Below are 10,826 nucleotides of genomic sequence, written 5' to 3' on the forward strand. Positions count from 1 at the left end.
TATAAATTAAATACCTTGGCTGGCTTCATTAACAAATCATAAATATGATAATGCTTTCAACTGAGCATTGACAGATTTTTTTTTCTTCCCTTTTGGCTATACATACAGAATTCATATTTGACATGGTATACAAATGAAATTGCACCACTGAAATAAAGGAATGTCAACTACACGTACACATTCAGTTCGAGTCACAGCAAACAAAACATGTTTGATCAAGTGATCAAAATCTATGCAAAAGTTATATGGAATACTTGAACATCATTGTGTTTACCTTTTTAGTAGATTCACTTACCAAAAGCAATGTCTTCAAAGACACATTTTGCTGTAGTGAGATCTTAAACATGGGGGCCTTTATCGCAACCCCCAGTAAATTTTAACTTTAGCAAAGATTACATCCATCGATATTCACTCAGGATGTTGCATTCGATCCCAGTTATGGAGATTCAGAATCCCAGCGCAGTATCCCAGTAAAAACCTGTTCAGAAGGGTAATTTAGCTGATAACAGCAGCCCTTTCTCCATCTCTTGGTCGTAAACTTTCCTTGTAGTCGTCCTCTCTGGACCCGAACAGAGTTAAATAAATCCAGTCCAGTCCTTTAATTCTTGTTCTTTTCTACCAATTCTTGTTCTTTCCAAATGTCAGTGTGCAGTAGACTTCTCTGTACTGTTAGGTGGTGTCAGGAACTGGCTCTGACTCTCCCTTTGATACACCTCATCCTGAAATGCACACAAAAGACTGTTTAACCACCCTTTATATTTCATCGGTGTACGCTGAATAGCAAAAATACAATATTGCATTTTCCACCTATGATGACATGCCCAGAATAGGGACACCAGGTTGAAAGTGGTTGCGAATGGAACACCCAAAAATGCTTATTAGTATTTATTGCACTGTTTTGCATCTGACATTTGCAGACAGTTTATGCCATCATCAAATTAAGTATAAAACAAGACTTAGTGGCTTACTAACCAGCATGGTCATGTAGTTTGCATGTGTCTGGATGTTGTGGCTATTGTGTTTCACGTTAATAAAGTCCTTTAGCATGACTTCGCCATAACGTGCTACTGTCTCCACATAGGGAGCCATCCAGTCAATACAGGGCTCGAGTGCATCCCATGACAAACCTGAGGAGAGTAAATAAAGTATGTTCAGTTTAGGGTTGTATTCAAAGACAACGCAAATTGTTGAAAGAAATGAACAGAGATGCATACAGTGAATGTGTATTCTGATTCAGTATTGTGCTTACGTGAAACTTCCTCAACGGTTTCAAACTGGATGAAATGGCACAGCACTGATGCAGCCAACACGCTGTACTCGAAGTCCAGTGAGTTTATATTTAGGACACACAGATCTAAAAGCTACAAATTGAGAAAGACAAAAGTGACAGGTGAGATTTGAACCAACAACTTCACTACAGGCACATGGCATGTCCCTCACATCTCTATTTACGTTAAACACTGCATCTGAGCCATATAATGTGAGAATTATTATGGCAATGTCACTTTCAATGGTGCCATTGATGCATTTGTTTTTTGGTGTGTTGTCAATCGGGTATTTTTGGCACATGACGTGGCTGTTCGATAAAGTATAAATTAGGCTTTAGAGTAGATTATTTCTCTTAATATGCATTGTGGCTCATTTGAGCCTACCGTTCTCATTATACAATACATACCCGCGTAACTTGCACATAGATTTCCTGTGGAAACTGAGGTTCTAGAAGATCAGAGTTGTTGTTCATTGACGCCATCTGCATGTAAAGTTTCAGCCATGACACTGCAGTCTCGGGACAAAGGTTCCAATTTAATGCCTGAAAAAGCAACAAAGGCAGAAACGTGAAAATCTGATCCTCATTTATGTAAAGTAGCTTCACTTTGTACAGAATCATGTTATAGAATGTAATAACTGCCACAAAAGGAACATGTTAAACAAATCTTGTTGTGGTACACTTCCAACCCAGTATATTACCTTCAGAATGATCAATTCCATTTTAAGAATGTCATATTCCAGGCAGGCCCCATCTGTCACAAATGCTAACTCTGCCAACTTGGGAGGATATATTTCCTATATGGGGAAGGGAAATATAAAATTAGTTACACTTCGCATCACAATTAAAAACACTTGCATATGCTAATGTTTTTGTTGTCTTGGTGCATTGTAGTGCACTAGTAGGCAAATGAGACACTACTGGATCTTATGATTGTTTCAACTGATGGCCTGCTGAGTGTTTAGTGCCAAGCTGAGGCAATGTGTGAAATGTAGCAAGTCTTGAAAATACAGTAGTCTTTTTTTAAAGGGGTTGTGAAGTGTACTCTCTTTAGCAGACAATCCATTCCCAAGCCATTAGCAGTCCAGGGTAATTCCCAAAAAGAATACAGATAGTCTGCATCAATGTAAGTTTTCATACATGCAATAGCTTACCTCCATCTTTGATGCAATGAACAGACAGGTTATGCCAATAAGTTGCAGCCTGTCTTTATCAGTGTTGTCTTGGGTCAACATGAACCGGTCAAAGTAGTCCTGTGCCAGGTACGCAGTCTGTCGATGCAGGGTGTAAACTTCACTCACCTTGGGAAAAGAAAATATAAAATGTAGTTGTATACAGCCACAATGTCATCCTCTCCACAACACGATATGAGATACATCAATGAATAAGTAAACCCCCTGAGATTAATCAGCTTTGAAATAAAAAAGTACAAGAACCCCCTGACTCTTCAAATCGTTAGCTGAACTATTAAAATGTGGTTGCTGGGAAAAACAGGCATTTAAAACATAGATGAATACAATATATCATATTTAGCTTTACCTCAAATAACCAGTCCAGAAGGACTGATCTCATCCTGGGTGCTAATCTGGGGTGCAGCTGCATGAAGCTCTTGCTGTGTGTGTACTTCTGTTCTTTGCCCAACATCTTTTCCCACACATCCTCAGGTGTACCCCAACTACATGAATGGGGGGAAATAAACTTGTTTCAGATGTGGAAGTCGCTGCTAATGAAAGTACTTCAGACATAACACACTGTTTTGGCAGCAGACACAGCTTTAAGTATTTTAGCAGTACAAACAACATCTCTTTGAGTCTGTCAGAGAAAAAACAACATTTTTGATTTAGTCACGAAAGGGGATAATTAACATCAACCGGCTCAAGCATAATTATTAGTGGCAGGAAGACCTGGAAAGGAAGTTGTGACAATAGTTATATGACGTGAGCCTGGGTTACTTTGTTATTCACCTGAGTAGTGGGAGGGGGGATGGCTGTATCCGATTGTCTCTGGTTGTGAGGCTCACATAGCTGGACTCTTCAGAGGACTTGTTGACACTCTTCTCAGGGGTCTCAATGAGAATACAGGGATTGGTGACACCTTCAAGTACCAACTGGTTCTGAAATGGAAATTATGCTTGTTGAGAGCTTTACAAGAAAAGTGTGACACTTATCTTTAGACCGAGCAGGAGCATAATTTCTCTAATCAAAGCCACACCGGCTAGTCAGTGGATAGCCACTTTAGAAGTGTCTGTTAAATTAATTGAAAGGACTGATTTCCAAGGTAAACAGTCTAGAAGATGATACAAACATACAGGCGATAGCGAAATAATTTGCAGTATTTGTCTAGTGACTGATAAACAAGCAGAGGTGAGACAGACAGGATATTATGTATATTTGTTGGGTTGATTCAAAATAAAAGGGAAGTATTGCGTTACCTTCTCACTTTGCCGTTTTGATAAGGGCTGATAGAGCTTTTTTCTGTTCTGCTGAAAGGAGGAGTTACATTACGTCACATATTACAACATATTACCTGTTGCACATACAATTACAGCAGAAAATGTATTCCTAGTGGTTCAAGGGTTAAAAGCACAGAGACAACAAATTCATATTTCCGTGTCTCTAAATGTTCATGACTAAGAGGGTATCTTTAATAAACTAAGGATTCTTACCTTTGTTATCTTGCCTTTCTGAATTTGGGCATTTTCAGATTTTGAGTGCAGGCGACCACTGTGGAGATAAAATTAAGTATACTTAATACATCGACCAATTATCAAAGTTTAACAAATAAATAAACAAAAAATACATTCATATGTAGCAGCTGTAGCCATTACCTTCGTCTAGTCATGTTTATGGATAGTGAGGCTTCTGTAAAATGAAACAAACACAAAGTTAGAATGTAGTCAATTATGTTGATTGACAGTAAAACACACTGTACAGCTAATCTTGCAGCAACACCAGGAAGTGTAATGTCTGGCAGCATTTCTAGCTCTTGGTTTTCAACAAAAAAACAACAACATTTCATTCTAACCCAAAGACAGTTAACAAAATGTACTAGACAAGAAGATACTTGTCCAGCAACTATGATATTTAAAGTATTATCGCATTTGAATGTAGACGCGCCAACAACAATTAGCGCGTAAACTTGACAGGCTCTACAAGTTCTACCGGTGAAAATAAAACCTGACTCTCAATTACAACACTCCGTTAGGCATAATCACACTACAAGTAGTAGTCCTGTCCACGGGATTATTCAATTACACAACAAAATGTGACCAAATACCACACAAAGGAGCATGTAACGATAGCCTAGCTCCCTCCAAAAAGTAGCCGCAGCTGCTGGACCAAAAGGCACAGCGCCAACAACACAAAGACCACAGAAGATCATATCATATCACATTGAAAGCTGTGGTTATCTAATGTTATCTGCCCCCTTCATTAATTAACGCTTAATGATGATTTAGACAACCCCATTCATCAAAATAGAAGCCCGACCCGAAAATACCAGCTTAAAATCACACTGCACCAACTACACACACATTTTATAAATGTACTAGTGTCTCAAATTACTAACTCTAAGTTCCAGACTCATCTTATGCGCAACCAGTCCATTATGGTATGTTAAGTTAAACAAAATGCGTGCTAAAGTTAAGACTAGCTTGTTAAATAGCTATTAGCTAACGTAAATAGTAGAAGCCAAGGCAGCCCAAAGATTATCTATACTTATCTATTCTATAAAGAAAAAATAATAACAAAGTCCGAGCCCGTATAACGTTGTTATATATACACACCTTACAATGCAGCTCAAATAAGCCGTGTGGAACATTAAACAAACAGTTAAACTACAGTATAGTAGTAGTATAGTGATAATATGATTCAGACCTACCAGCTGTTGCAGCTCAGTCCAAATGAGAGAGAAACTGAGCCGAGGGTCTGTCTGTTTGGCGCTCGCGCCAACAAGTGTGAGTGACAGTGCACTGCACGGTCGGTGTCTCGCGCCGCGAATAGCCGATCTACAAGCTCACAACGTGTCGCGGCTGATACACGTTGTGGGCTTGTTGATCGGCTGTTATCGGCGCGCGACCGACACCACCGCGCGAGCAGTGCACGAGCCGTTGCGCATGCGTGTCAAAACCTACTACAAATGTCAAAAATCGGTGGAAGTGTGTAGTGTACCGTACACAATTTTCCTCCGAGGTGGAAAGTCTGGTGACGCGAGGTTAAACATGACCAACTGTGACAATATATACCGTTCTATAAATTACATAATTCATAGGCCCAGTAATCCATTGGCTTTTAAACTTTTTTTAAAATTCGTTTCATGGTAGTTCATTATTTATTCATATCATATTTCACATGAAAGTGAAATCATGCACGTTACATGTTTGAACATCCTATGTATTATCTTATTCTAATGTTCTGTTTAATAAGTTATAGATTTTGTTTTACACGCGCACGCGCACACGCACACACGCACACACACACACACACACACACACACACACACACACACACACACACACACACACACACACACACACACACACACACACACACACACAGTGTCACGCACACACACACACACACGTACGCGCGCCACCGAAGCCACCGAAGGCGCGCGCGCCAGAAGTGTCAACCAATAGGAATGGGTGTTAACACAACGTGCGTTTGGCTTCTCATGTAAACAAACCAGCAGAGAAGCGAGGGAGAGAATCTGACACAGACGACAGTCACGACACTTCACAAGTTTGCTTTGGCAAATAATGTAAAACCTTACGTTATGTGGACCATGCAGTCTCGGCTGATCCCAACAGGTAAAACGCGCTGATTATTTTTGTCTTCTCGTTCTCGCACCTTAAAGGCAAAAAGATATCCCTTTAACTCCCATCTCCCCGCTTTCTCTTTTATGGAAATAACAAAAACGACGGAGCTTGCACTAAAACGATTTTCACCCTTTGATGTTTTACGCAATATGTGACAATAAAGTTGAATCTAATTCTGAATAGTAGACAGACTGATTGAGTGAGTAAGCCAACACATGCAGGTGGTTCCATGGTGTAATGGTTAGCACTCAGGACTCTGAATCCTGCGATCCGAGTTCAAATCTCGGTGGGACCTGACTTCTTGCCTGCCTGTCACTGATAAATACGGTAGCCTCGCGTGCTACTACATACCGGTAAGTACAAGCAGAACAATCCTGGGAAAATAGGACAGCCAGAATAACCATACATCTTTTACATTTGGTATACGTTTGTATTTTTATTTCAAGTTCGTTTTTTACCGAGGTTTTATTTTGTCACGCTCTGGACCAGAGCTAAGCTACTTGACTAGGCTACTTGACCGCAAAGTTTTTGAGAGAGTCAATGTATTATGATGGGCGAAATGTCCACGTGCTCAACTTCATATCGCTGTCAAACACTATGTCCACCAGAGGGTGCTGCGGCTCAACTACAGTGCACTTCTCTGGGATGTTGTTTTCCATTTCGCATTAAACAAGCTATTGTTGAGGGCCTCTCTAGCCCTGGTCAGGGCTGGACTGGGACAAAAATTCGGCCCGGGCATTTTCGCGTGAATTTGGCCCAGACCGGCCCACCACAACCAGCGCGCAGATAGGCAACATAATATTATGTGGCCCCCCCCTGCACTGCACCGCCGGGGGGGGTCAGGGGGGGCGCTACCCCAGAATGGCAGCACGCCCGGACCTTTCCTGGTGGCCTGCCCTATTGGCCTGCCTGCCTGTCAAAAAAAAAATCATGGCGGCCCCCTACGGTCGCGGCCCACCGGGAAAATGCCCGGTATGCCCGGTGGCCAGTCCAGCCCTGGCCCTGGTCCAGTGCTTACAGCGAGTCCAGTGAGATAGATTCGCTGTCAGCACTGGACCAGGGCTAGAGGCCCCTATTATATATTATTATATTATACATAGCTAATTCTGCCCCATACTGGCTTCATCCAGTTTTCTGTTTTCAAGACATAATCATGGCATATTGAAGATGAACAAGCTGCCGTCTCAATATTATATAAGAGCAGTCTTTTACCATCTGGTAAGAAAGGGATAAAGAGGATTATGGCCAATAGGCCTGTCATATTTATGTATTCCCCATTATTTCCCCCAAAATAACTAAACTGAACAATATTCAACATTAGAATTTACACCAATTGCTTTTTCATGCTACACTTCGGAACTTTTGTGATGGCAAAGCCATAGGCTACATGAACTTAAACATATTAATTAATTACAGGTAACAGTCTATTTTGAATTTGGTAGGGAACGAAGATGGAGGTTGAGTTGATTGAGGTCTATCTATATTTTCTCCAATTAGTACTCACTTGGCACTATCCCTTTATCCTGTTATATTAGTCCGGCAGTCGAGGTGGACGGGTGGAAAATTTGGTATATAGTCTTTTTTATTGGTCTAAAATATTGTCTATATATATACATATATTCACGAATCCACTTGCTGACCGGCTGTCGGTATTGGGCAATTTTTTTATAGGGGTTTCTTGTGATCCTACCATTAACCTCCTATGGCAGGCAAAAATGTCAAACTTTCCTTTTGCTTTAAGTAGCATGTAACTGTAACGTCAATGTCAAACTAGGGGGTTTTCATGGTTCTGAATCCATTCCAAGCATTAGTTTTGCACAAAATACACTCCACAAAAAACAGCCATAGCCACTTGCCCAAAATGTGCTGACCTCATCACATTTGTGCTGACCTCATCACATTTGTCATGACGTTTTTAGCCCAAGGAGTGTTTTGGATTCATGAATGTATGTACATAGACAATATATACATAGACAATATTGTAGTCCAATAAAAAAAGACTATATACCAAATCTCCCACTTTAAACAAAAGAAGCCTGTCGGCTGCCGGACTATATCCTAGCCATGACAACATTCACCTCAGCAGATGGCATTAATGAGTTTTTATTTCATTGATATTCTTTTGATTATATTCTATAGGCTACAGGATTATACATTTAGCATTTAGTTGTATTGTGCCAAGTTACATTATACTTGGCTGTATGGAACACGTGTGTCGAATTTGAAGTCCGTGGTGCTAACGGTTCTCGAGTTACGTGCTGTTACAGCTGTACACACGTACAGACAGACAGAGGTGGTGCATTTATAGATAGATTTCATTAACAACACACTACAGTCCTTACTATTCACACGTTGTATACGTACGGTATATTGTTTATTATAACATTTCTGTAGGCCTAATGATTCCAATATACATTTGGGTTGCATCCTGGAACATTATCAGGGTGTCAATTCAGGGCCTCATTTCCTCTTGCAGTTCATACCATATTGGAAGTGTCAGTGGTGATATCATAAAGCACAACAGGAAGCCACAGTTGGTTTCGGCAGCCAACACTAGCTCTAACACTAGTATTTGGTTTCGGAGATGGAGAGCAGTTGGAGGCCTTTTCTCCCACAAAATGAAGCCGATTAATTTTATTATCATTGTCCAATTGGTCCATCATTGTCAAGGTAATGACAATTGGTTTTATACATTTTAACATTTTATATTTTAAAATGCGTTAATGGTTCATTTGACATTAGATTCTGTGTGGTCTAATTTAGAACATGATTTTGTAATGGTATGCAGATATTTGTATTTTTGTTCTATTTCCATAAAAGGGAAAAAAAATGTGATGTAATGACATTCAATAATACTACAATTAATGTTTTAATTGAACGGTTTAAAAAAAACAATGTTTTGGCCTCTACTTCTTTACAATTTGGCATTGAAGAATCTTGAGCTAAAAACCTTAATGACTATCAGAGTTGGATTTTGTGTAAAGAATAATTCTACCTTTGTGCCATCATCTGCCAATTGCCATGATATCATTTGTGATGTTTCATTACAATATCCTGCAGCTGAGTACGTAATAAGTGCTGTTACTTTAGGTTATTTTCACTAAGTCCCATGTGGTTACATGTAGGCTATAGGGCTAGAGGTTTACCATGTCAGACTGTACATGGCACTGCACTTAAACAGCCTGCAACCCTCCTACAAATCACACTTAAAGAGCCACTTGACTCAAGATGTGATGTCAAAATGACATTGGTTGTGAAGAGTTTTGGCTGCGTGAAGAAGTGTAATTTGTTTTCCCTGTTTAATTAAGCATTTAATTCCACATTTTAAACAGGCCAAGCTTCCCTTCAGATGGAAGCAGATGGAAATCATGCAACGCTAAATGATGGATTTAGCAGTAAGTGATACATTTGCTCTATCAATCCACTGTAATAAACTGAAATAATCTCTCCCATGTCTAATTACTCACCCCGCATCAGTCTGCTTGCATTCAGTAAACCACAACCTGACCTCATTCTGTGCAGATTCGCATCAACTTTTAACTGTGTCACAGGATGTGGAGGAGGTTGTAGATATAGAGCAAATGCAAGGTGCTGCAGGTCAAACCGTGAGACATTGTAGCAAGTAGGGGTGTAACGATATAGTAACTGCATCGAAAAATCGATTTTAATTTCAAGAATCGAAGTATATCAAAATGAAAACAGCAACATTGACTATGTATCGAATCGTTTTGCTATGCAGATAAGCAATTGTATTATTTAATACTACATTTGTGAAATATATGTGAATAATTGCTTTGAAAATACTGTGTTGTAAAGAAAAATCAATAAACATGTTTTTTTTTAAAATACTACATTTGTGCATGGTATTTAGCAATTGAGTTTATTTACTTAGTTTAAAATAATGCCAATGTATTTTAAATAGTTACTGTATCGATTTCAAATCATTGAATCGTATCGTATCTCCATAATGAACCAATATCGTCCATGTATCGTATCATCAACCATGTATCTTGATACGTATCGTATCACTGTTAAAATGTATCGTTACACCCCTAGTAGCAAGGCATGACCTCACTGCTGCAACCTTTGGCCTGTAAATAATGCAGCATTTTTCAGTTGATGATGCTTAAGGGTTTTTTCCATCCATCTTTTCCTAATGCACTTCGACTGCATCAATGATGATGCATCAACATGATAGCTACATGTTGTATACAGTATTATACACATGTTCAGAATCAACCGTCTCTCAAATAATGCCACAGAACTCAAAACCAAGTCCACTCCGGACCCTTCAAAAAAGAAAAGAAAAAGTATTCAAAAATAATAATAAAAGAAAAGTATGTTGCTATATAGGCCTACTGTATATTGTACCGAAATGGGTTCCCGTCCTGAAAGATATGGTTACAAAAAGAGGTTCCCGTCGTGCCATTCACAGCACTGAGCACTATAACTATAAAGATAACTAATACTAGATAATTAATATACGCCATTGTATTTTTATTTTTTTAGTTTGTGTGAACTCTGCCATCCACTTGACTTGAGTTTTAGCAGGTTGTAGCAGGGCTATATTATGAAATGACTATGTCACCCTCACAAATAGGAGTGAGGGATCCTACAAACACATTAACCATATAATTACCCATTACAATATAACTGAACATGGTAAGGTTCCCCAATTTGGTATGGTTCAGAATGAACAGAACCAGAGGCTGGTGTAACAAAAGTGTCAAGTTTATTCAACAT

At 39.4% G+C, this 10,826-nt stretch overlaps 1 protein-coding gene across 5 annotated transcripts; it reads right to left on the reverse strand.

Moving 5' to 3' along the window:
* Window positions 1-73: 73 nt before the first annotated feature.
* On the reverse strand, window positions 74-5,238 carry LOC306938170 (G1/S-specific cyclin-E2-like). Of its 5 annotated transcripts, none has more exons than XM_079522226.1 (12): window positions 5,147-5,238; window positions 4,095-4,128; window positions 3,933-3,990; window positions 3,699-3,746; window positions 3,232-3,380; window positions 2,807-2,942; window positions 2,422-2,568; window positions 1,969-2,064; window positions 1,676-1,810; window positions 1,250-1,361; window positions 973-1,127; window positions 74-719 (listed from the first exon to the last, which is right to left on the reverse strand). In XM_079522226.1, exons 2-12 carry the CDS (start codon window positions 4,106-4,108, stop codon window positions 642-644), a joined length of 1,128 nt encoding a protein of 375 aa, XP_079378352.1. In that variant the 5' UTR covers window positions 4,109-4,128; window positions 5,147-5,238; the 3' UTR covers window positions 74-641. The 5 variants fall into 5 exon arrangements, with proteins under 5 accessions (XP_079378352.1, XP_079378349.1, XP_079378353.1 ...); XM_079522223.1 differs by having other exon boundaries at window positions 3,699-3,749; XM_079522227.1 differs by lacking the exon at window positions 5,147-5,238 and adding an exon at window positions 5,052-5,130.
* Between the last annotated feature and the right edge of the window lie 5,588 nt (window positions 5,239-10,826).

Source organism: Electrona antarctica, assembly GCF_951216825.1.
Source record: "Electrona antarctica genome assembly, chromosome: 15".
Lineage (NCBI taxonomy): Eukaryota > Metazoa > Chordata > Actinopteri > Myctophiformes > Myctophidae > Electrona > Electrona antarctica.